The following is a 24,575-nucleotide window of genomic DNA, read 5'->3' as shown; positions in this document are numbered from 1 at the left end:
CAATGGTTTAAGAGGGCTTGGCCTTGATTCTTGGACCCTATGGTGGTTTGAAGACACTTGGCCATGGGGGAGTGGCACTAATAGAAGGTGTGGCCTTGTTGGAGGAAGTGTGTCACTGTGGGGGTGGGCTTTGAGACCCTCCTCCTAGCGGCCAGTGAGACAGTCTTCTGCTGAAGAACCCCCAGCTCCTTCCCCAGCACCATGCATGTCTGCACACCGCCATGCTTCCAGCTATGACGATAATGGACTGAACCTCTGACCAGCCCCAGATAAATGGCGTCCTTTTAAGAGTTGCCTTGGTGATGGTGTCCTCGTCACCAAGTAATGGAAAACCTAGCTAAAACAGACCCCAAACCAAACAAAACAGGACAAAACAAAGCACTCCCCTCCCCAACAGTGACATACCTAAGTTCTTTGATCATGTGGTTTGATCACGAGTTTTTGCCTATCTCTGGGAAATCTTGATGACCTGCTGGTAACTTAGCTTCAAATGGGCTCTGCTGTGAAGGTCACAAAAAAACACCCAAGGACATGCCCAGAGCAAGGCTGACTAAAAGAATGGAACTAATACAATTCTGCTACTGCAAGGGTTTCAAGCAAGGTCTTGTGAGGATCATTATGCTACCTTCTTCCTTCCGGACATCCGGAGAGAGACTGAGAGACATAGGGCATGCTGATAATTAAGACACACAGCATTTGCTGCTGCTTTAGAAAAGGTTGCAGGTATATTTGGGTGTCAGTTTACATTAGCTCTTGAATCTTCTCTTCCAGTTTTTCAATATCAGCGCCTTGAAATTCAAAAATCTGTTTCAAATACACAAAAGCACAAAAATATTTATTGACTCAAGCATCAAAGAGTTTTGTGCTGGTTGTAAAAATTGTTTCTCATTTCCATAATTTTTAAGAGGAAAATTGATAATTTTCAAGTATCAATACACATTAAGCAGTTTGAATTCATGACCTTTATTGTTTGTAGCATGATCAAGCGCACTCAGGTGGTGTGGCCACAGACAAAGTGCTACTCTTTCAAATGGGTGATGTGACTATTTCTCCAGGGTCTCTATACTTCTTAATGTATAACAGAAAACATACAACAATGCTGGAGAGGAAAAAGCCCAGCCCTTGAAATTAAAGCTCATTATATATGCATCAAGGGCTAGTTTGATTATAAACACAAATTTTCCAAAACTAAAAATCTTTTTGTGACTTCTAGCCAGATTCTAACAGGTGCATTTTTTACACAGGTTTTTACAACCCCAACTCAGGGTATATTTTATAGTGGATGGTATATTTTAATTGTGGTGCTTTTTTAATAGTATATGAAATAATAAACTATCTTTCTCTTTTTGAGACAGGTTTTGGTTAGTCAAGTCTGACTGTAAAGTCCTGGTTCCCCTGCCTCCTACCACGAAGTGCTAGGATTACGGGCATATAGCAAACAGGCCCCGTTGGAACATCTCTTCAATAGCTCTCTTACAATAGGTTTGGGGAGATAGCTCAGCTGAAGTGCTTGATGCACAAGCATAAATGATTTACATTTGATTCCCTAGAACTAAAACAATGAGACACAGTGGACTTCGTGTGATCACAATCCTTGTGCTGGGGAGGTAGAGACGGGTGGATCACTGGGTCTGGATGGACAGCCAACCTAGATTACTTGGTGATCTCCAAGCCAATGAGAGGCCCTAAACCACTGAGATGGATGGTTCCTGTGGAACCATGCTGGGGTTGTTCTCTGGCTTCACAGGTACCCACGTACACTCACATGGACACATACAAGTAAGCACATTACCCTTAATAAAACAAGGATGTCAGCCCACACTTTGGAACCACTATCGTGCCAATCCTAAGTGTATTTGTTAGTCATTTGGGTAAACTGAGACAAGATCAGGCAAAGCTTCTGGGAAGCAGGTCTCGAAGCCAGGAATGTGTTAGGACTTTGACGTAGGGGCTGGGAAATTCCAGAACAAATCTCTGTGCTCAGTGTGCTGTGGAAAAGTAACTGTGCTCACACCTCATGTTTGGGCTTCCCCACTCAGCAGCATCCCTTCTGCGCCTGCCATTTTGTTAACCCCTTGAATGCCAGCCCTGGGTGTGGACCACTTTCCCTCTTGGTCTCATTTCACTCACCTTCTTGCTCCCTGGTCCACTTCTGAAACAGCACAGTATTCTTTTGAGTCTTGAGAATGGAGTGACCTAGGTGTGGGTGCAGAATTTCATGATTTATCTGAGTTACCGGCATGTTTTCATTTCCCTATAAATAACTCCCCGGCTTCTGGAAGGAAGATAGCAGAAGGAATCTGCCGATGGGTCTCCTTTTCAGGACTGGGGAACATCTCAGTTTGCAAAATGTTTGCCTAGCATACACAAAGTTCTAGGCTTGATCCCCAGCACCCCGTAAACCAACTATGGAGGTGTGTACCTGTAATCCCAGCATCCAGGAGGTAAAGAAGGTGGGAGGATCAGAAGTTCAAGCTCATCATGACCTTCACAGAGCGTTTGAGGTCAGTCTAGGCTACACTAGATCTTTTTCTTCCTAATGGACTGGAGGGTGGCTCTGGGGCATGAAAGGAGTTTCACAATTGGGAACGTAGGGTGTGGGAGGTGTTGAATTCCACTTTAGTCTCTGTTTTTCCCATGGGAGCTGGAAGGGTAAGCCATACAAGAGCAGTGGCTCCCACTTAACCTTCTTTTGGACTTTTATGTCCAAGGTCCTCCTAAGCCTTTATCTTTTCTTTTGCTACAGTGGAGCCAAATACAATTGGAGGTAAGAGTGAGACCATCTGAGCATCCACAGACAAGAGATGGTGTCTGCTGTCATGACCATCACCCTGTAATTCTAGGTGATCCTCTGGACTCCATTAGGAGATATTTCTCTTATCTTTTTGGAGATGTCTTCAGTGGATCATGCTGTGTCTGCTTATGTCAGCCCACTTCCTACTTCAGAGGACAGGGAGAACTCAAAAAGAAAGGTTGGGGGCCCCTCTAGAGAGAATTTTCTTACTGGGAAAAGCTGTCTCATAGTGGAATGGTACAAGTTATGGGGCACAAAAAATGGGGCACAGCTCTGGAGACAGGTCAATTGCATGATTATGGGGTTGTGAGGTTCCCACTCTACAACTACCAAAAAAAGCCAGGAGCACTAAGAACCATGGCTACTAAAGACTAAACATGGACTGACCCTGGGCTCCAACCTCATAGGTAGCAACGAATAGCCTAGTAAGGGCACCAGTGGAAGGGGAAGCCCTTGGTCCTGCCAAGACTGAATCCTCAGTGAATGTGATTGTTGTGGGGAGGGTGGTAATGGGGGGAGGATGGGGAGGGGAACACCCATAGAGAAGGGGAGGGAGAAGGGTTAGGGGATGTTGGCCCGGAAACCGGGAAGGGGAATAACCATCGAAATGTAAATAAGAAATACTCAAGTTAATAAAGATGAAAAAAAAAAAAAAAGAACCATGGCTACTGTAGAGTCTGCCATCTTTCTAGAGATACACTGAATCTACCACAGGGGACTGTCACCCACTGTACCACATGAGGTAGAATTTTTTTTTTTGGTTCTTTTTTTTTTTTTTTCCGGAGCTGGGGACCGAACCCAGGGCCTTGCGCTTCCTAGGCAAGCGCTCTACCACTGAGCTAAATCCCCAACCCCATGAGGTAGAATTTAAAAAAAAAAAAAACTTCTAAGTAAAAAGCTTAGAGAACGATTATGTGGGGATCATATTGTATAACCACACCCAGACACCATGCCCACTCTCTCACATTGTTACCCTATCTATGCTCAAAGGCAACTTCAATTCTGAGTTCTTCACAATGAATTGCCTTTGCATATTTTTAACTTTACAAATGGAATTTGTCTGACTCTATTCTATGTCTGACTTCCTTTGCTCACTTCCATAATCATGGTTTGCTGAACCCCATTCTGTAAGTGTTCCAGTGTCCCTTTGGATGAGTATAACATAGTTTGTTCACTTGGGCTATGGGGAATGATGCTGCTGGGAACATTCTTGTCTATGCATTTGTGGGGGTGGGTCAACTGTCTCTCTCTGTCCCCCAAGAAAGGATCTCATAACCCAGGGTGGTCTTCATGATACAATATACCCAGGATGACTGCGAACTGCTCTATGCACACCATACTCAGTCTAACATGCTGGGGACTATTACAAATGTGAATTGCTTTATGCACAACCACACTCAGTCTACATTATGCCAGGGACTAATGCAGAGCTGACTAGGTAAGCTTTCTACCAACTGATCTACATCAGCAACCCCAGAAACTAACTGTCACTGCGAAGGATGAACATTCCAGTTGCTCCATGTCCTGACAATACTTTGTATCACCATTCTGGTGGCTTTAAGTGACATTACCATTGCTCCCCAATTGGTCACCTTTAACGTGGACTACAATCACATAACTTTCTCTGAATTCAGTTTTGTGCCTTTTATGCTCCTGCTACTCCCATGAATCCAAAGCCACAAATGTACTTATGAGATCCTTTCCAAGCTTCTTCAGTGTTTTCTTCCTCACCAAAGATCCAGTCTTCTAATGATGTCTCAGTTTTGTCTCCTCCACCTCACCACCATTCCTCACATGAACTCTGAACTCTAGGGACCCAGAGAGAATTCACTCGCTTACTTAAGACACACAGATTGAGGACCTCTTGTCTGAAGCACTTGACCACAAGCACTTCAGATCTTGAAATATTTGAAAGTAAATAAGGAGTTATCTTGGGAATGAGACTCAAATCTAGCTTGGAGTTTGCTTGTGTTTCACATGTATCATCTATTCATAGTTGACATCTGCTCTTGTCTCTTTTGTGGTGCTATGGTAAAACACTCCTACCAAAGGCAACTTAGAGGATGTTAGGGTTCATATCACCTCATTACTTCCAGGTCACAACATGTCACTGAGGAGTCAGGCAGGAACTCAAGACAAGAACCTGGAATCAGGAACCATGGAGGAATGATGCTTCTTGGCTCAATCTCTGGATCACTCCCTGGTTCATGCTTAGCTTTAAGCAGCTGAGGACCACTGACTGAGGGATGATGTCACCAATGGAGGACTGGTTACTCCCACATCAATTAGGAATCACAACAGTTCCTCATAGCCATGCCCACACAGACCAACCTGACTTAGGCAGTTCCTCAGATTGACTCAATTGAGTCAAAGTTGACTCTAGCCTGTGTCAAGTTGACAATTAAAGGTAACTAAGGCAGGAATTTTATGCAATGTTTCCTAATTTTTTTTGTAAAAGTCTGTGTTTGTTGAAACACCAGTCTTACAGCATTATGCTGGTACAAAGTATCAGGTTTTGGAACATTTCTAACTTTGGATGTTTGGGTAAGAGACACCCACGTGGTGTTCTTTTAGCACCTGCACTTACTGAGTATCTACAGTGAGCTAGACCATTGTGAACAAAATAGACAAAATCCCTCAGGAGCTAATGGGCTAATAATAATTCCATGCTATTGCTGTATAATCATGGAAATGATTCCAGATGCACACCCATGCTGTGCTAGAACTCTCTGCTTCTCGCTATCTAGCCCCATCCCTCCCCAATGGTCATTTCTTGTAGCCTTCTGAGACATTATCTTCACTGTCCTATAGCATTATGAACTTTCCATTATGATGTAATTGATTTTGTCATCAGTCTGCCCACTACGCTCGAGAACAGAGACTCTAGTTTTCTTCATAATTTTAGTGACCAGTTTGGAGCTATCACATGAATTAGCTTTTATTAGAGGTTATTTTTGGTCATTGAAATATAAATTCAAGACTCTGGGTAGTATTAAATTTCAGGAATTAAGTTCTTCCCCGCCCCTCTCTCTCTGATGATTAGTACTAACTGTCAACTTGATAGAGTTTAGAATCACTTGGAGATGGGCTTGTGACCATGTTTGTGAGGATTATCTTGATTACATCAGTTGGGGTAGGAAGACCCATTCACTGGACATGGCACCGTTTGCTGGGCTCCTGGACTGTGTAAGTGAAGAAAGAGACATGAGCAGCATGCAGTCGCCCACTTTTCTCTCGTTCTGGGTGCAGATGGAGTGGGGCCAATTGCTGTTGCTGCTTTGATCTCCCTGCCATTATGGGCTATACCTTGAATTGTAAGCGGAAATGAATTCTCTCCTAAGTAGATTTTGTCAGGGTCCTTCATCACAACATCAGGGAAGAAACTAGGCATCCTCCTTCTTACTTTCTTGCCAGCCTTTCCTTCCTTCCTTCCTTCCTTCCTTCCTTCCTTCCTTCCTTCCTTCCTTCCTTCCCTCCCTCCCTCCCTCCTTCCCTCCCTCCCTCCCTTCTTTGTTATGCTAGAGAACTGAACCCAGGGCCCTCACACATGGAAGGCTGGACCTCTACCATCAAGCTGCATCCTCAGCACCATCTTTCGTTGTTTAGTTGACCAAAGACAGACACTACATTTGTGTATCCCCGTGTAGTGGACTTTGCACCTGGGAACTTAGTAAGCAGATTGAATATATGGGGAAAGGCCACTGATCAGAGCTTATGCCACAAGTGGCCTTGCTAATGAGAGCTGTGCAATTGTCCTGGAATATTCCTGGGGATTGGGGGACAAACAGTGCTTGCCTAGAACCCAGGCCTGTTGTCTCATAAACCTTTAATCTTCTCTAGAGTCTTTATAACAACCAGTTCAATATAAATGCTGTATAAAGAGCTGTTACCCTGTATCTTTAGGAATAGCAATAAAATAGGGAAGTTTGTACATTTTCAGTATAACACATATTTCTGGTCTGATGTTGGTTGCATGCAAGAATGTGGAATCCACAAATATGTAAATTCAGCTATTAATGGCTTGTGAATTCTGAGTAAACTCCTTTTTAATCGTGTGCCGTGGTGTTGTGTTGCTGTGTTGTATCTCAAAGGCTTTCAATCAAAAGCATCAGGGAATGAATTTACAGGTCTCTTAATACTGCCTTTATTTTAAAGTTTTCTGCATCCCTCACTCCTCTGCTTTGAGATAGAGTCTTGCTGTGCATTCCAGGCTAGCCTTGAACTTGCAATTCTCCTTCTACTGTCAACCAAGTAATAGAACTACAGGTCTGTCACCACACCTAGCTAGGTCATTCTTTGTGCATTGCTGCTGCACACTGGAAATAATTACAGCAAAAAAAGAGAGAAGATTCTGTATTTTTGAAGCCAATGGGAAGAGGGAGGCTATGCAGGACTAAAGAACGTCCCAAGCTCAACATTATTTAAAAAATGTCCAAACTTTCCTTATGGACATTTTGAAACACACAAAAAATAGAATATTAAAGTGACTCATTTCTGACTCATCTATCAATAGGTCTAACCAGAGGCAGTGTTTTTTCTGTGTTGAAGACATTCTGACATTTACATTAAGTCTATTGCTGCTACTAGGAAAATGCAATGTGCTTGGAGATGGTGGTCTCCTTCTGACAATGGACTTCTGAGAGTCAAAATTAGATTAATGATACATGCATAGGATGATTATAATAAATTGGCCCTAGCCAGTTGAGGTACAGTTTTGGTTGAGTGAACACCGAAGTTGTGTTTGGACCAGCTGCACGATTCAGACCAAGCGCATCAATTTCCCAGACGTTTGTACTTAGAACAATAGCAATCCCCAAAGTGCCAGCATCAGCACAGCCATAAGCAAACAGCACCAACCACACAAGACCTCCTTGGAGGATGACTGTAGAGTTGTTTGTGATACAATCTCCTCGTTTATAACAGCAGGAATAAAGGGGGACACATCCTCACTTTAAAGGTGGCTCAGGTAGGACAGAAGAGGAAAGTTTAACCATAGCAGCTTTAAAAGCTGCCCCACCTGAGAGGTGGGGGCAACAGTAGATGCTGTTGATTCTACCTTGACGCCACCTTCCTCTGACCCCATTCCACTTATCTCTCCAGAACCACTTACATCATGAGCACAGATTTGAACCTTGATGACTTTCCTCTGCCCTAGGCAGACCTTGGCAATGGACGTAGTCCAATTAAGATCTTTGGAGTTGAATTGATACATCCAGAAGGCGCCTGGAAGAAACACACTCGAATGCAAGATAAGGGTGACGAGCTGGCTCATGTCCCTCGACACTTAGCTTTATCGGATGGCATCCTTGAACTTGTTCTGACAGCGAGACAACAACAAAACACTGATTTACTTCTGTTTCTTCCTGAAGCTGCTTCCCTGCCCTACGTCAACTTTTTTTTCAAACAGCGCTCCTTTGGAGCTTGGTAGGAGTGTCAGATTTGCTGTGGAAATGCTAAAGCAGACGCTGAGTTACATAAACGAGGTGGGCATGGCTCTGCTCTGGTGTGAGCTTATCTATGAGTGACTGTGTATGATAACTATGAATCATACGCAGTCACCTTTAGCTGGAGCATATGAATTCTTAGTCTATGCCATCAAGCAGATGCAGCTGCTGCAGGATCAGGCCCTTAATACATTGTGGCTTACCACTGAAGGGGATGTGGTGTGATGTCAGAATCCATCTCAGGCCACACTGAGAATAGGAGAGGAACTGTGGCTACCAGAGATGAACTTCTTCCCATCACCGGGAATTGGGTAATGGGACTTTGTTCTGTGGGGTAAACTTAGCTTCCAGGGTTATTCTCTTCAATGGCATAGACCCACCCTCAAGTTTCCACTGGGAAAGCATGTTCGGATGCCCAGTGTTGGTTTTCTACAACCTTTGGCTTATCTCCATTCACACTCTTACCCACCCAAGTGCATAGTGAGTGTCTCTTAAGCCTAGATGAAGGAATAAGCTTCTGTCTATCCTCTCTTTTTTGGGGGGCACTGATCAAGGGCACACCCAATACTTTCCCCTCAGTCCTTGTAGACATCGTGGGAAAGTGAGCCTCCTTTCCCTTCCTCAGACAGGTGAAAAGCCACCACTACCCTGACCTCACTTTGAGGTCTTTTGAAAATCTGGGCAGGTCCTCTTCACCTGTGCAGTCCTAGATCCTTTCTCGGGTGGGCCATTTCAATGTCTAGATTTCAAGAATTGTTGTGCCTGGGGTCCCAGCCATGAACTTTTATGAGTGCCACTTGGCACCAGAAGTACTCATGATAAGGGTCCTACTTTGGTTATATAAGTGACTCCTTGTGAGAAAAGATCTAATGTCTGGTTGCTTGAGTCTTGCACGGCTCTGGGGCAATCTGTATTCCCTAACAAGAGAGGCCATCAACAGATCTTTCCAGAGTCCACTAATGAATATTTTGTTTCATATTCTTTGATGCAATAAATCTTGACTCTGAGTACAACTTGTTCCCAAGTCTTCTTATTTCTCACAAATCAACAACCTTTAAGTGCTTCATCAACTCCCAGGATTGTGGATCTCCCAGTATGATGTCAGTGATTGATTGCTTTGGACTGGGAAATGGATGCGATCACACTTCGTGTTGAGTTGCTTTGTCTAAACACGCAAACTGGGAGTATGAATCCAGTTTAGATAGCAATGAAAGCATTGTAGTAAGATGTGTATGTGATAAGCATTCTCACTCCTATCGAGCCCGCCTTAATCCCTGAGGCTTAAAAGGGTTATCACTAAACAGAATCCCTCAGCACATATGTGTGAAGATCACTTTTGGAAACAGAGTTCACACATCTGTGTCCTCTAACAAGAGAGGCCATCCAAAGGTCTTTCTGGAGCACACTGATGGGAATTTTGTTTCCCAGTTGCTTTTATTGTATATTCTTTGATGCAGTAAATCTTAACTGAGTACAACTTGTTCCTGAGACTTCTCATTTCTCATAAACCACCAAATGAAACATAGTAGCCCAATAGCAAAATTCAGAGGAGATGAACAGGGCTGGGTTTAAAAATGTACAGAGTGGGAAACCCTCAGCAATCAAGATGAAGGACATTTATGAACTCACTATAAATGAAAATTAACTATTCAAAATACAAGGGCTGGAGAGATGGCTCAGTGGTTAAGAACACTGACTGCTCTTCTGAAGGTCCTAAGTTCAATTCCCAGCACCCACATGGAAGCCCACAACTGCTCAATCTTAGAGGCATGAAGTCCCTTAATATCATCTGCATAAGTGATACATGTATGTATGTATGTATGTATGTATGTATGTATGTATGTATGTTCATTTTTTCTAAAGAGAGTTTATAGCCTTTAGTGGGTTTTTAGGATGGTCCACACATCAAACTTTATGATTTACATATATACACACATGCATATATATACACATATATTCAAAATATATGATGGTGTATAGTTTTACTTTCTACGATCTTAGTTTCCTAGGTAACCATGATCTGAAAAAGTTACATGGAATTCCTGAACTAAACAAAAGGCCTGAAATTACAAGCCACTTTGGGAAGCATGATGACGCCTCGTGCTTAAGGAGTGGGTAGTTCCTTCTGCCCACCCATTAAGCATTTAGTTGTCTCATCATCAGACCAATGTTCAAGTAACCCTTGTTTTAACTTAATAATAACCCCAAACTGTAAGAGTAATGATTGGTGGCCAAAGAGAAGCTATAAAAGACTTATTTTACATGAAAAGATAAAAATTCTTTACTAATAAGGAATGAAAATATTGTATAAGTTTCCAAGATCTACTACAGTAAGGAGGAGTAGAGCAGCCCCTCAAGGTTATACATGGGGTTGCTCATTAGTGTCTGTAGTTTCGAGCACCAACTGGTGGTCTTAGAATGAATTCTTTTTGGATAAAGGGTGACCAGTGCATGTACAATAGAGTACTACAGTCATGATATTCTGGTTACAGAAACTAGAAAAGGTCTTCGCTGCTCCACCCACAAATTATCACAAGGAGGAGCGTATTTACCAAAGCTAATCTTCCCAGAACATGATGTTCTTAGAATCTAAAACTTGGATGCAAACACTAAGGATTATAGCAGAAAAGAACAACAACCCAACATGTTACCTGGAGTTTGCTGTACTTGTGTGTGCACACATGCAAGGTGCGTGTGTGTGTGTGTGTGTGTGTGTGTGTGTGTGTGTGTGTGTGTGCATGGTGTGCGTGTGTATACACATTTGTACAGGTGTAGGTAGAGGTTAGAAGTCACTCCTCATGCTACCACCCCCTTTTGAGCTAGCATCTCTTACAAGGTTGGGACACACGCATTGGGCTATCCTTGTTGGCAGCAATCCTCAAGATCCTCCTGCCTCTTTCTCTCCAGCCCTGGTATTTCAAACACACACTGTCACATCTGGCTTTTCATATGTGACTTTTTGGGGTCCAAATTCAGGTCTATATGCTTGTGTGATGAATTTTCTGACTGAGCCATCTCTCCACTCCATGACATCCATTTCTTATAGCATCCCTGTCAACCAACTCTCCACACTCCCATCTCAGTTAATTATTCACTTTACATCCCATTCACTGTCCCCACCTCCCAAAATCCTTTTCCCCATCTACTCCTCCCTTTCTCCTCTAAGCAGTCGGGCCCCCCTGGGAATCCTCTTACCCTGGCACATCAAGTCTCTGTGAGACTAGGTGCATCCTCTCCCACTGAGGCCACACAAAGCAGCCCAGTTGGTAGAACATATCCCATGGACAGGCAACAGCTTTTGGGACAGCCATCGCTCCATTTGTTTGGGACCCACATGGAAACCAAACTGCACATCTGCTACATATGTGTGGGAGGCCTAGGCTCAGCCCATGTGTAATCTTTGCCAACAAACTTCTCATATGAAAGCTTCCAGCAGCCGGGGAAGGATTACTAAGTTCCACAGCCCCAAGGCACTAAATATGGCTTCATGTGTTTTATTTCTTTTTTATTTTTTAAGTTTTGTGTTATTTACCATGTTTATGTGCTACAAATGGCCTGAGCAAGAATGAAGGCCAAGGAAAAGAGTAAAGCCTAAGGATGACGTAGTGTGGGAATGTCTATTTGAAAATGTTACACCGTGGTAAGGCGGGGGGCATAGAATTTGAGCAGTAGAGGTAAGTCTGAGATGTTTGACAACTATAGAACAAAAGGAGAACCCAAGCTCTTTCCGTTTGATGCAAAGACCCACACTGTGTTCTCAAAGGAAGCAAACCTCCTGTGTTTTAGGGTAGTTTATATGACTTTATCCTTTATACTGAGAACCTTCAAAAGGCACAGTGCACAGTGGCTGTTTGCCAGATGTCTTACTGGAAACATAAAGACACTTCTCGAAATTGTACTTTAGTTTAAAAAAAAAAAAAAGGATAAATGGTACTTAATTTCTTCAATAAGTCAGTTTACAATTACATGTCCCAGATTCTGGACGTGGTTTTAAGGACATGAATTTAATTTTTCTCTACTCTCAAGAAAACAGTTGGGGTTGGGGTTTAGCTCAGTGATAGAGGCTTGCCTAGGAAAGCGTAAGGCCCTGGGTTCGGTCCCCAGCTCGAAAAAAAAGAAAAAAAAAAAAAAAACAGTTGATGCCAATGGAAGGCCTTCCTGCTTGTTTCTCCTCATAGAAAAATTTAAATGAATGCGTTTTTCTGCCTCGCCATCCCAATCCCCCCTCTTTGCAGTGACTCTATAGACCACCGTGAGACAGAAACTTGGGGAGAAAACTTCAGAAGGTTCATCGTGTAACTCTAGATGCAATGGGAGAAGTGGCGTCCCATGGAACTCTGAAGATCTGCTCAGACCCTGAGATCTGAGTCAGAAGAAGTAGAGGATTTTGTGTTATTCCTTTTAGGGTCTCTGCATCCTTTCTTAGCTCTTGCTTTTGGCATAGAGGTTTTTTTTTTCCATTTTGTTTTTGTTGCTATTTTTGGTTGTTTTAATATGATTACATATACTAAAAGGGTAGAAATAGATGCAGTCACACATTGTGGTAGAGATGGTTTCAAATTGTCTAGGTTTCAAAAGAGATTTTAGTTTTTATTTATGTGTCTGTGTGTCTCTGTGTATTTGTGTGATCGTACAGGCGTCTTCAGAGGCCAGAGGAAGGCGTTGGAGACAGGGCTGTGGGCAGTTGTGAGCCACAGAACACGAGTGCTAGGAGCTGAATTCTAAACAGCCGAGTCATCTCTCTATCCCAACTGTTTCGTTTTTAAACTCCATAATCAGAATGCTATGCTAATAATATTCAATGAAAACATCGATTCTTAAGGAAACTTCTTGGGACATGCCTATGTATATTATAATCAGGCTTATCAGGTGGCCCTGGAATTAGAAGTTAGGGAGTTAGTAATATCATCAACTCAGTTAATTTTGTCTTCTGATAGCTGCCTATCAGCCACTTTAAATACGTCTTTTAGTTGATTTCCTCACATGTCATATGCCCACTAGAAGTGCACAGGGCAACTCTCGTTCTCCAAGCCACTGTTGGGAGATGATGAAGCCATTAGGAGGTGGGGTCTAGTAGGACGTCTTCAGGTCATTGGGGGTATATTCTAGAAGAGAATCATAGGCTCCCTTTCTCTTCCTCTGTCTCGATTTATTAGGTTTTTTTTGGGGGGGGGAGGTTGTAATTGCTGCTAAAACACACCCACTTTCTGAGAATGAAGAGTCTATGGGAATCATTGAGGCTTAAGTAGTGGATACAATCAGAGTTTATCTATTTATTTATTATGTGCATTTGTGTTTGTGTGCACGTATGCTTGTGTACCGTTGTGCATGCTTAGTGTCTGGGAGGGCCAGAAGAGGGTGTCAGACTCCCTAGAACTGGGGTTGCACATGTCTGCAAGTCACCATATGTACTGGAAACTAAATCCACAGTCTGTGTAAGAGCAGCTAGTGCTCTAAACCTTTGGGCCTTCCCTACATCTCCAATAAACTCAGAGTTTAAAGACACTAGTGTTCTTGGCTGGATTCTGCTTTCTTCTGCATGGTGGCTTCATTATCAGGTTCCACGTGGCGATAAACTGCTATAGTAGATGCTGTCCTGTATTTCTGAAGTTTAAAACTAACAGCCTCAATAGAAAATATGTTGACTTAGGTCCTTAAACCAAATTTTGGCATTGGTTCTGGTTTGATAGACTTGATTAAAGGGTCTATATCCGATGGGGGTAGAGTTGATCGGTTAAAACCCAGAGATGGAGCTTTGAGACTGAAGATAGGAAATAAGGCTCCTGATAGACAATAGAGTATGGATGCTGGGGGGAAGACCACCGAGCCTGAGGAAGATAGGTACCTAATGGAGGTGACATAGTCAAGGTATATGGATAGGACTGGTTTTGCAAGACCATGCTCTTATCTTTGAGTTGGCAGCAGAGATGACATAGACAGGCAATTAGACACCTAGGTGGGGCAAGTTGAGGTGAAACATGCTAAATAGTTTCATTTTCAACCGAAAGCCACGGGAAGGAGTAGGTAGCGTTTCAAAAGATACCTTAAATCTATTGCACAAATTATATTACAGCAAACACCAAGAGATAGATAAAAAAAAAATTAACAGCTGCTAGGTCAAGTAGATACCTTCATTTCCCCCGTTCGACATGGTCTTTATAAAACCTAACGTGATTTTTAAACTTTGCAGTATTGGTCATAACATTTTAGTTGCACACTATTCCACAGAATAGACAGCCTACACTGCGCTGAGACGTTCTGCTGAAAGTGGCAACAGAATTGCTTCTATTGTTGAGTTAGAAATAATGCTAGAATTATTACATATCCAGTTATTGTCTTCCCTTGAGGTGTTCCTACGGCATGTGTTCCAGGGATGAGATATTGGTGTGAAAGACAAGGCATATTTTGTGCCTCCTAACTTTGTTGCAAAATGCTATTTCATGAAGCTCATGTGACTAACTATCAATGCCCCCAGTCATTCTGCAAACACTAACCTCATCACACGCCGAGCATGTTAGGCATTTTATACTACATTTTATAATACTTCAGAAGAACAGCTAGTAAACATACTAAACCACGAACGCCAGGACGGGTCTTGTTCTGTAGTCATAGTGACATATTTAATGTTTGTAACAACCCCGTGAGGGAACGTTAGAATATTCTCTATCTTACAACTAGGGAAACAAAGATCTACAGAGACTAAGCAAGCCACTGAGGCTCCCATAGAACCAGGGTTTGGAACATTAAACCCAGGCTGTGCACAATGTCACGAGGCTGGATTGCTTTGTATACTCTTTGGTGACTGCTTCCCCACATCCTGTTAATGACTCTGTGCTTATATGTGAGAATTCTATCATGCCCTTACAACAGGCTCTGCCCCCAGAGTAGGGGGAATAGTGGGATTTCATGATCTGGATGCCTCAGAAGGAGGGTGACTTAGTAAAAGTCTTGCATTTTCTTTACTTCTCACGATTGGGCAGTGTTTGAAACGTGTGTGTGTGTGTGTGTGTTTGTGTGTGTGTATATGTGTGTGTGTGTGTGTGTTTGTGTGTGTGTGTGTTTGTGTGTGTGTATATGTGTGTGTGTGAATGTGTGTGCGTGTGTCAGTTTGTATCTCTCTATGTGTATGTCTGTCTGTTTATGTGTGTGTCTGTGTGTGTTTTTTTGTGTGTGTGTCTGTGTGTATGTCTGTATGTATGTGTCTCTGTGTATGTTTCTGTGTGTATGTGTCTATGTGTGTGTATGTGTCTGTGTGTGTATGTATATGTGTATATGTCTGTGTGTTATGTGTGTGTCTTTGTGTGTATTATGTCTGTGTCTGTGTGTGTATTTGTCTCTCTCTCTCTCTCTCTCTCTCTCTCTCTCTGTGTGTGTGTGTGTGTGTGTGTGTGTGTGTGTGTGTGTGTGTGTACTCTTGGTTAGGTTTTTATTTTAGCTCCCTTGATGGCTTCCATGAAAACATACCTTTCGGGAGTGCTTGAACATCTGGAATGTGGGCACTACTTGGATGCTACAATGTTCAGTCAATTCCTGGGAAAGAAAAGAAGTGGTGAAGAAGTCAGAGTTCTGTACCAAGTGTGCTTACTTGGTGACTTCTAAGAAGCTGTGTCTCAAAGCCTAGGGGCACCTGATACTTAACAGCATACCTTCAAAGTCTCCAGGGAAACCTTGTGTAAAGAGGACCACTCTGGCACAAATAGGGCGCCTCATTTCAGGGCTCTAGGAGAGGGATGGGATGAAGATCAGGTAAAATGGATGCTGGCTGGCTGAATGAGCTGGGTTTAATAACTTTGCATGATGGCCGAGAGCCCCTGGAAGTTCTGGGAACGCCATCAGTGAAAGAGGATGGGAAAGGCCTGAAGACAGGAATGGCGTTATCTAAGGCATACACGGTCTTTTTGTAAAGCCTTATTACTCTCTTTCCCTCACTACTAATCTTTACTGAAACATTCGGAGCTCAAAGACAAGAGAAGGGGCCAGAATTCCACAATCTTAACCCAATCAAACTGCCTCCAAGTGGTGCGTTTTTGTTTCTCTTGTTTAGAAGTTGAATAAAATTAGATGCCCATGGACAACAGAACTGAACACCTCTCATTGATATTTCTGCTGTTTGATTGGCTTTAAATCTCTTTCCCACAATAAATGCAAACACCAAATTGTATTTTTAATTATAATTGCCATGGAAGCAACTAACCTTTAAGTTATTATTAGAAAAGTGTGACTTTTGCTTCATCTTAAGTGACAGAGAGCTACAATAAAAAAAAGCTGAGAGTAACTTGTGTTGGTGCGAATGTGGTGAAGTCAGAGCTCTCTTACTGTAGCTGTCAAAATGTAAAATGATGGAGTTCCTTTGGAAAAAGGTTTTCAGTTCCTCTCTATGCTACTAAAGTGCAGTAGCAACAACCACACACATAGATATAGCCCCTTATATCTATGTGAAATAAAGACTTATGCTCACACAGAAATTTGTGCAGCAAAATTTAGACAAATATTATCACAGTAACCCATGTCCTCCCAGGTATGCTAAGTTGTGTCAAGTTGACAAAACGATGAAGAAGTATGACACAGAAGAGAACTAATTTGTGATTTGCTGATCATTTTAAAGCTCACCTTTGACCCAATGATTGGGTAGGTCACTTGTTATTTTTTTCTGCTATAGTTTGAAAGCACACGCCTCTCAGTAACCTGGGGCTCCAGCATGGAGCTTTTGGGATGAAGAGGTGAGGCCTACCAGGGGCCTTTAGTTTGTTGGGGGGAAGGGATCATGCCTTTAAAGGGAACTGTGGGATGATGGCCCCTTCTTCCTCTCTTTGTCTTTCTGCTGCTGATGTCATTTCTTTGTTCTGCCGAGCACTCCTGTCTAAACGTGTGTTCCTCCTGCAGGCCCAAAGCAACTGAGCTTTCACCAAAGACTACAATTTTCAAAATGGTGAGACAAAACAAACCTTTCTGTTTCTCTTTCTCTTAGGCATTTTGCTAGGGTGACAGAAAGCTAATTAATATGGAATTAATGTTGTCGCCTCTCCTTATTATAAATTAACAAAGCCAAGGAAGAATAATTCTGTAGAGATATTTTCTATAGTAATAAGACATATTTGGCTTGAGACTCTGAGGCTTTTTATGTTGGGAGAGGAGAAGTGGGAAGGATGGAGCTAGGAAAAAGATGGAGGATTTCCTGGAACTCTTTATGCTATATAAACACAAAACAAACACAGGATACCAAAGCGAGATATGGCAAAATGTCTGTAATCATTGGGCTAGGTTTTAGAAAGTGATTAATAACTTGACAAAACCTAAAAGTAGTTTTCACCATGCCTTCATTATGATGTCTGCCTAGATATGAAGACTATTGGATTGATTGGTGATGTCTGCTACAGCAGGGGTAGGTACCATATAGTTGCTAATATTTAAAGAGTTTCATAAAACAGTTTACTACATTTATTGTGAAAACAAAGATGTGGAATCCCCCTTGTTTTTTAAGCCAGGTGATATCATCCGTCACATTCACAGAACTCCACAGTGTTTGGGGTTTTATGGTCCACACAGAGGATTTAGGAGTTTTACCTGAGATGAATCCACATCCACCTGAGCAAACATGACATTTCGGTATTGTAAAGACATTGCCTTCAAGACAAAAGAATAAAACAGTATAAACATTAACATTTGCACCATAAAGTGTTGTTCTGTAAAAGAAGAAATGTATGACCTGCTTGCTAAAGAGATCTAAGCATCGTCATTCTGAGTGTTCATTACCACTTAGAACGTGGAACCCCTCAAGCAAGGATCCCCTGCAGGGTCTAAGAACAAAAGTGCGGATGTGTGCTTCAAGATTCAAGGACAAAAAGGAGAGCAATTTGGCTGTGTGCAGTGGAGGCCAGGCCTACCCAGTCTGGGGTGGGGGGACAAAACAGGATGTTCCTGACAGTATCAAGGGATTACCTGTAAGAATTTTCAAAATCTGTCTGGGGTGATGGGGGTGGGCTTAGATCAGTGTTAGAAACCATGCTGTGGTGCTGGTGTCCCAGAAAAAGGTGCAGTTCTCTGAACCAGATATGTACTTGGTACTTTTTACCTCCTCATTTCTGACAGGGTTTGGGAGGCTGCTGTCAGTAGAAGGGGTCCGTGGTGACTACCAGCCTAGCTCTCCCCGCCCAACACACACCCTCTATCATCTATCCTCTATTGAAACTAGATTTTTTTTTTCCCAGACTCCCTTGTCAGCTGACTTCAGCTAGCCAATGGGAAACCGTGCAAGAAATGAAAGGCGTTAGAAGACGGGGCTGTCTTCTGCTTCTATTTTGTTTTTGAAATGTCTTTGAAAACAAGGACCTGGTTCAGGAGGTAAAGGGCAGTAAACACTTATGTGGGCCCAGAGTTATGTCCAAATTGGTGGGCATTTTAGAGTATCTTGATTTGTTTAAAAAATCACGTCACAAGCATCTCTAGTCGCCTCGATCAAACGAGACTACTCCTGGAAGGTGACATACAAAGTGTCCAAAGCTTGGCCAAGTGGAGTCAATGCCAGAGAGTGCAGTCCCTGGGGAGGGAGAAGCAGGAAGATGCAAGGCATGAGAATGCTTGGTGAGAAGCCCTGTTGCCGGCAATCCCCGCCCCCTGTAATTGCTTGTGTGAACTGTGACTTCTATAGGGGCTCTTTCTTCTCTGGTCTCTACTGTGGGGCTTGAGATTGTGTTTACTGAAAAAGGCTGTTTCTAGTTGTGCTGTGGCTCTGCCCTCGGCACACACCTTTAATCCCCCCAAATAAAGGTAAAGTTAGTTTGTAGAGGGAAGCAGTGGTGTCTCAAGGTGGTGTCTAATGGAGTGGCAGACAAAGTGACGAATCAGAGAAAGATTTGACAGACTAGAATACGCCCAACTCTCACAAGAAGAGAGAGGAAAGGGAAGCTACTTGAGGGAGAGCACTGCAGAGCAGGAGAGAGGCAGTTTTACTGGGAGAGCTTTACAGAGACAGGTTGAAGAGAGAACAAGCCAGAGACTGAGAGGAAGCCGGAAGGTCAGAACAGGTTGATGAGAGTTAATACGAGGCCAAGCAGAGCAATTCAGGAGAGGCTGGAAGAAAGAAGCCAGATTAAATTAGTTATCACAGGGGAGGGGTTTCAAGCCAGAAAAGCTGAGTTGAACCAGCCAGTCAGAGCTCAGAAAGAACTAACAAGGGGTGCGCTTATTCAGCTGTAAGTCTCAGAGACCGAAACATTCTAGGCCTAGATAAGATTACACAGAGGCTAGAAGCTTCCAGGACTAGGCCTAGGTTGGCAGATGGAGGCAGTGAACCTCCGAGATAACAAGTATTTCAGGAGAATAAAAGACACTTTGACAGTGGTCCCCTGAGATAGCGAAATGGGAGACAGTTATTATAATAAACACAAAGACCCTTGGGGTTTGGTAATATTTTTCAGATTAATAAGATGATTCTGAGCTGGGGGTGGTGGCACAGTGCTAGTGCCAGTACCTGGGAGACTGAGGGAGGAGAATCATAAGCCTGAGGTCTAACTGGGTTATAGGGAGTAGCCTGTGCTACATACCACAGAGTGTGGCCCCATGCAGCACCTTCTCACCCTGCCTTCCAGTGACTTAATAAGCATTTAATTCGTGGTGTTAAAATTCTTGTTTAACTTTATTTATGTTTCTGATTTGCTCTTTGCCGGGTACAGTGACTAGAGGAGAAAGAGCCTTCCTCCTAAGCCCTCATGGACAAGGAGTTTAACAAAAATCACATAAATTACACAAATACTCTCCCTTACAAAGGGCCAAGAGTTACAGGTACAGCAAAGGCGAACATTTTCCAGCTACGTCTCCCTCAACTCTCACTTATTCACAGAAAAACAAACCCTCGTTTGACAGGTGTCCCCCTGCTCTGTCTTATCTGCATATATAGTGAGTAATGTTTACATAATTCCTTTTAATTCTAGTATAAGATGATCTGTTAACAGACACGAGCTTTTCTTTTAGATTTTAACTATTACAGGATATTAAATGAACGTTCATTTTATTTGATCAAGAGTCACAGATTTATTCAATCTTAATTTTTTAGGTCATGGGCTAATTAATCACTTAACATGCTATACTAAGTTATTTATAGGCCTATATTTTTCTTCTAACATCCTATCATATATATGTATAATTTATATACCTTATAAGAAATTGGTAAATTATTTTTAGAGTAACTTTATCATTTTACCATTCTACCGGCTAAGAGATAACAATACATTTCTCCACATCATCACTAGTTTAACAAACAACAACAGGAACACGGAAGCAAAAACTAAGACTTGGGTTTTAAGGCTGGCGAAATAGCTCTCCGTAGAGTGCTTGCCATTCAGTCATGAAGACCTAAGTCTGACACCGTGAACAGATGGTTTCTCAGAACCCGTGAGAAAAATAGACACTACGGTGGTATGTACTTGCATTCCCAGCTCTGGGTAGGTAGAGACGGGTGGATCTCTGGCCAGGTTACCCTACTTAGTGAGTTCCAGCCCAGTTAGAAAACTAGCCTCAAAAACAAACAAACAACAAACAAACAACCTAACCCAACCAAAGCAAAGCAAACCAAACAAGTCACCATCACTTACAAAGGATAGATGGCGTCTGAGGAACAACAGCAGTTGTGGTTGGCTTTAGACGTCCACACACGTACAGGCACGCACACACACACACACACATACACAAACATACACTCAAATGGCATATGGCATTTGAGTGGATTCACACTTTTGCACCCAAGCACTGGCTATTTCTGTGGCACAGTGAGAGAACCTCCCTCCTTAGTTTTGAGTCACAGAATGGTCTGTCTAACACTAGCACGTTCCTTCTGGATAGTACAAGAATTTTGGGCAGAGCAGGGATCCTGAAGAGTCACATCGAAGGAGGGGGGATAGCCCAGTGGTTAAAGCACTTGCCATGCAAGTGTAAAGACTGAGGATGCGATTCTGGGACCCATGTAAAAGCCTTTGGGTATGGTCACCTGCCTGTGACCCCAGCATGAGGGAAGCAGAGACAGTGGGTCCCTTGAGCCATCTGGCCAGTCAGCTTAGCCTGGAGATGAGCTCTTAGTTCTGCAGGAGAACTTGCTCCAGTCTGTGAGGAGAGCAACTGAGGAAGACATCTGACGTCACACAAAGCACACACATACAGGTGCCAAAGGAGAAATGTCTTGTAGCTCGTCCGTCTGCTACAAGTTCATTTATGACTGAATATTGATGGCTGTGACTGTTGTTAGAGTTAGCTTTGGCAGATTCAAGAGGTCAAGTGAGAAAATCCAAGATGCTTAAAAACCTCGCTGAAAACAGAGTAGAACATTTTTAGTTGTATTATCAAAGGACCTTCTTTATATTCAAATTAAAGAATATATATGTATATAATATATATTGCATAATTATGATTTTGTACATGTCACAAAGGTGACCACAGATAACCAGGAGACTTTGTACAATCAGCAGAAAGAAAACTAAAATTCCCTGAGATGGGGTGGGGGACAGAGAGTTTATATCTCAGTGGTTAAGAGCACTGATTGCTCTTCCAGAGGATCAGGGTCCAGTGGCAACTCACAACTGTCTATGACTTTAGCTCCAGGGAATCTGATGCTGTCTTGTGGCCTCTATAGGTACCAAATGGTACACAAACGTATTTCATGGCTAAACATAAATGTTGTGTCTATCTAGGATCTCATTTAGTAAGTTCTGGGTTCCAACTTTGGAAAGAGGTAATGATATGATTTCCTCTTCCCACGTGTAATCCTTCTGCATACCCTGGTGTTCCTTAGTGAACGCCCCACAGTAAAACATCCCAGTCTTCTGGTATCACCTCATGACATTCCAGAATATTAGCTTCAGGTTCACTGGGATGCTTAAACGACAATGAACAAAAACAACAACAGAACTCCTAATAGTTCAGAAGTGGGAAAACTTAAGAAAGGCTGGAAAAACTTTTGGGGACCTAAATTCCTTTGGCAGCTGTAAGATAAGACACTGGAAATCCTTACCTGGAAAGCAGGAGCAATCATTTTGCAGGGGCCACACCACTGTGCTGAAAATTCTACCACCACAAGCCTATTTCCAGCAGCGCCAAGCAATTCTTTAAATTCCCTCTGAAACCAGAGCACAGGAAGAAGTGCGTACAGTCACAGAATCTCACAAACTCTTGCAGAAATAAAAGGGAAATCTTGCAAAGGCTACAATGACAGGGGAACCTTACCTTACTGTCTTACAGATGCTCCAATCTTTTCTTTCTTTCTTTCTTTCTTTTTTCAGAGCTGAGGACCGAACCCAGGGCCTTGCGCTTGCAAGCGCTCTACCACTGAGCTAAATCCCCAACCCCTGCTCCAACCTTTTCTAAGTGAGTCTGAGGTTAGACATAGTTTTCCCTGTGAGTACCCGTGAGTGAATTGATACATCCCCAAACAAGTTAGAAGTTTGCTTACTAAATGAGGTGGTATGGTGGCTACCTTTGGGTAGAAGCAGGTCAGCCCGGGAGAAACGGAAGTATTAAGGAGAAAGCAGAACAAGTGTTCAAGCTGATCGTCTGTTTAATAATTTTAAAACAGGTGTGAATGCATCAGGGTCGAATTTCTTGCCTTGTGGGATTGACCACTCATAAAATCAATACTATCCATTTAGCAATTTATTTCATCATTGCTAAACATCCTAAGTAAAATCTTAATAATTGTTGATGTCACCTAATTAAAGTCTTCCATCCTGGGGTCTCAGATCGCTGTATGTGTGTTTTTGGTTGTGACTGTTCTATATTACCTACTTGGGGCCTGTTTTTTCCCTATTGCAGTCTATTGTAGTTTACCCCCCCCCTTCTCTCCCAGCTCCTCATTTGCAGATGGGAAGGAACGCTTATCGGGTGAAAGAATGACAGCTATAGGGAGTGTTCTTTACAATGTATCTTCTCACTGCTCACTGGAATTGAGATGACCTCCCCCACCCTGATGTTCGGAGCTGTAATCCTCATTCTCACCCCATTGAATATATATCCCCATCCTATTGATTTCATAGCTAAGGCCATGGATGGTCACCAACTTTCTCATGGCCAACCAGAGGCTGATGGCGCAGACTGTTCATTCAGGCAGCTTGACTCCCAGAGCCTATTTCTTCAACCATTACTGATTTCTCTCGGGGATGAGCTGTGGTTGAAAGAGCCCATGGACTGGATGCTGATCAGGATAGTTCATAATTGGATTAAGTCGAGCAGGGCCTATCCCCATTAAGGGTGGAGTTAATGTCATACAGAAGGCATGCGTGCCCTTCAGCAAGGGAACCTGATAAGTTCCCATTTGACTTAGTTCTGGGCAGGTGACAATTCTGAGAAGATACACCCACTTCCTGGGCCTGTTATTTCTGCAGAATGGATGACTGAATTCTCACACAGCCAAGACAGGTCTCTGTCTCTCAGTGGTAGCTCTATTTCCCGTGACATTAGAGATTAAACCCAGCGCACAGCACAAGCTAGACAAGGCCTATCTTTAGCTCTAAAGCTAATTTTTTTTTTTAATTTTGAGATAGAGTTTCATTACTTGCCTTGGCTGGACCTTCATTCACTAAATACCCCAGGTTAGCCTTTAACTTGTAATTCTGCCACTGTCTCTTGAGTAGCTGGAAGTGCCAGCCTGCACCACCAAACCTGGCTTCTCAGGTGCTTTTGAGTTTCGTGTACACTATGAGATTCAAGTCAGCCAGAGTCACATGGTCTCGTCTTTTAGTGAGACACTATGGCAAGAGACACAAAACCAAGACAAGACTTGAAAGGTCTCCCTTGACGTAGAGCAATGAAGGAGTACTGGGTGGAGAACACAATGAATGTCTATCAGGTCTCATTGGATCCTGCTTTTGAAGCACTCCATGAAGCCAACAAATACTTGCCATGCTTTTAATCTTCTGCACCATGATTATCACCTGGGACTTGCTGCTGACCCTCTCCTGTTGGATCAGGTGGATCACGGTAGCTGTCCCATTAATTACGGCATTCTGCGTGGAATAGAGAGGTAACTTTTCTATGACCTCATTGCATGGGTCATCTCAGAACCTAGAACTTTGGGACTCTGAACAGTTTCACCTTTTAGGCTGTGGCTAGGTGACTAGTTGGCTAGCCAAGCCCCTGAACACCGAGGGTTTTGGATACAGAAGCCAAGCTCTGGGTGCTCTCATCTTGCTCTCACCCCTTTGCCATCGATTCCTACACTTTTCTTTATTCTCTGCCCTCACCCATCTCATCAGAAAGCATGCACATTAAGTGGCTCAAAGCTAACTCCATTTAGGATTTTAAGAAAATGTGCGGTAGAAAGAAAAACTACCAACACCTTAATCTTATAATGGGCT

The 24,575-nt window shown here is 42.8% G+C and overlaps 1 protein-coding gene across 1 annotated transcript; it reads right to left on the bottom strand.

The window, feature by feature from the left end:
- Nucleotides 1-717: 717 nt before the first annotated feature.
- Nucleotides 718-24,212, bottom strand: LOC116888525 (thioredoxin domain-containing protein 8). The gene is made up of 6 exons (XM_032889825.1): nucleotides 24,120-24,212; nucleotides 22,238-22,342; nucleotides 17,803-17,862; nucleotides 15,703-15,768; nucleotides 2,131-2,196; nucleotides 718-804 (listed from the first exon to the last, which is right to left on the bottom strand). Exons 1-6 carry the CDS (start codon nucleotides 24,141-24,143, stop codon nucleotides 742-744), a joined length of 384 nt encoding a protein of 127 aa, XP_032745716.1. The 5' UTR covers nucleotides 24,144-24,212; the 3' UTR covers nucleotides 718-741.
- Nucleotides 24,213-24,575: the final 363 nt, after the last annotated feature.

This window comes from Rattus rattus, chromosome 1, assembly GCF_011064425.1.
Source record: "Rattus rattus isolate New Zealand chromosome 1, Rrattus_CSIRO_v1, whole genome shotgun sequence".
In the NCBI taxonomy this organism is placed as follows: Eukaryota; Metazoa; Chordata; class Mammalia; order Rodentia; family Muridae; genus Rattus; species Rattus rattus.
Note: the sequence above shows the minus strand (reverse complement) of the source record. Positions and strands in the feature narration are given on the sequence as shown.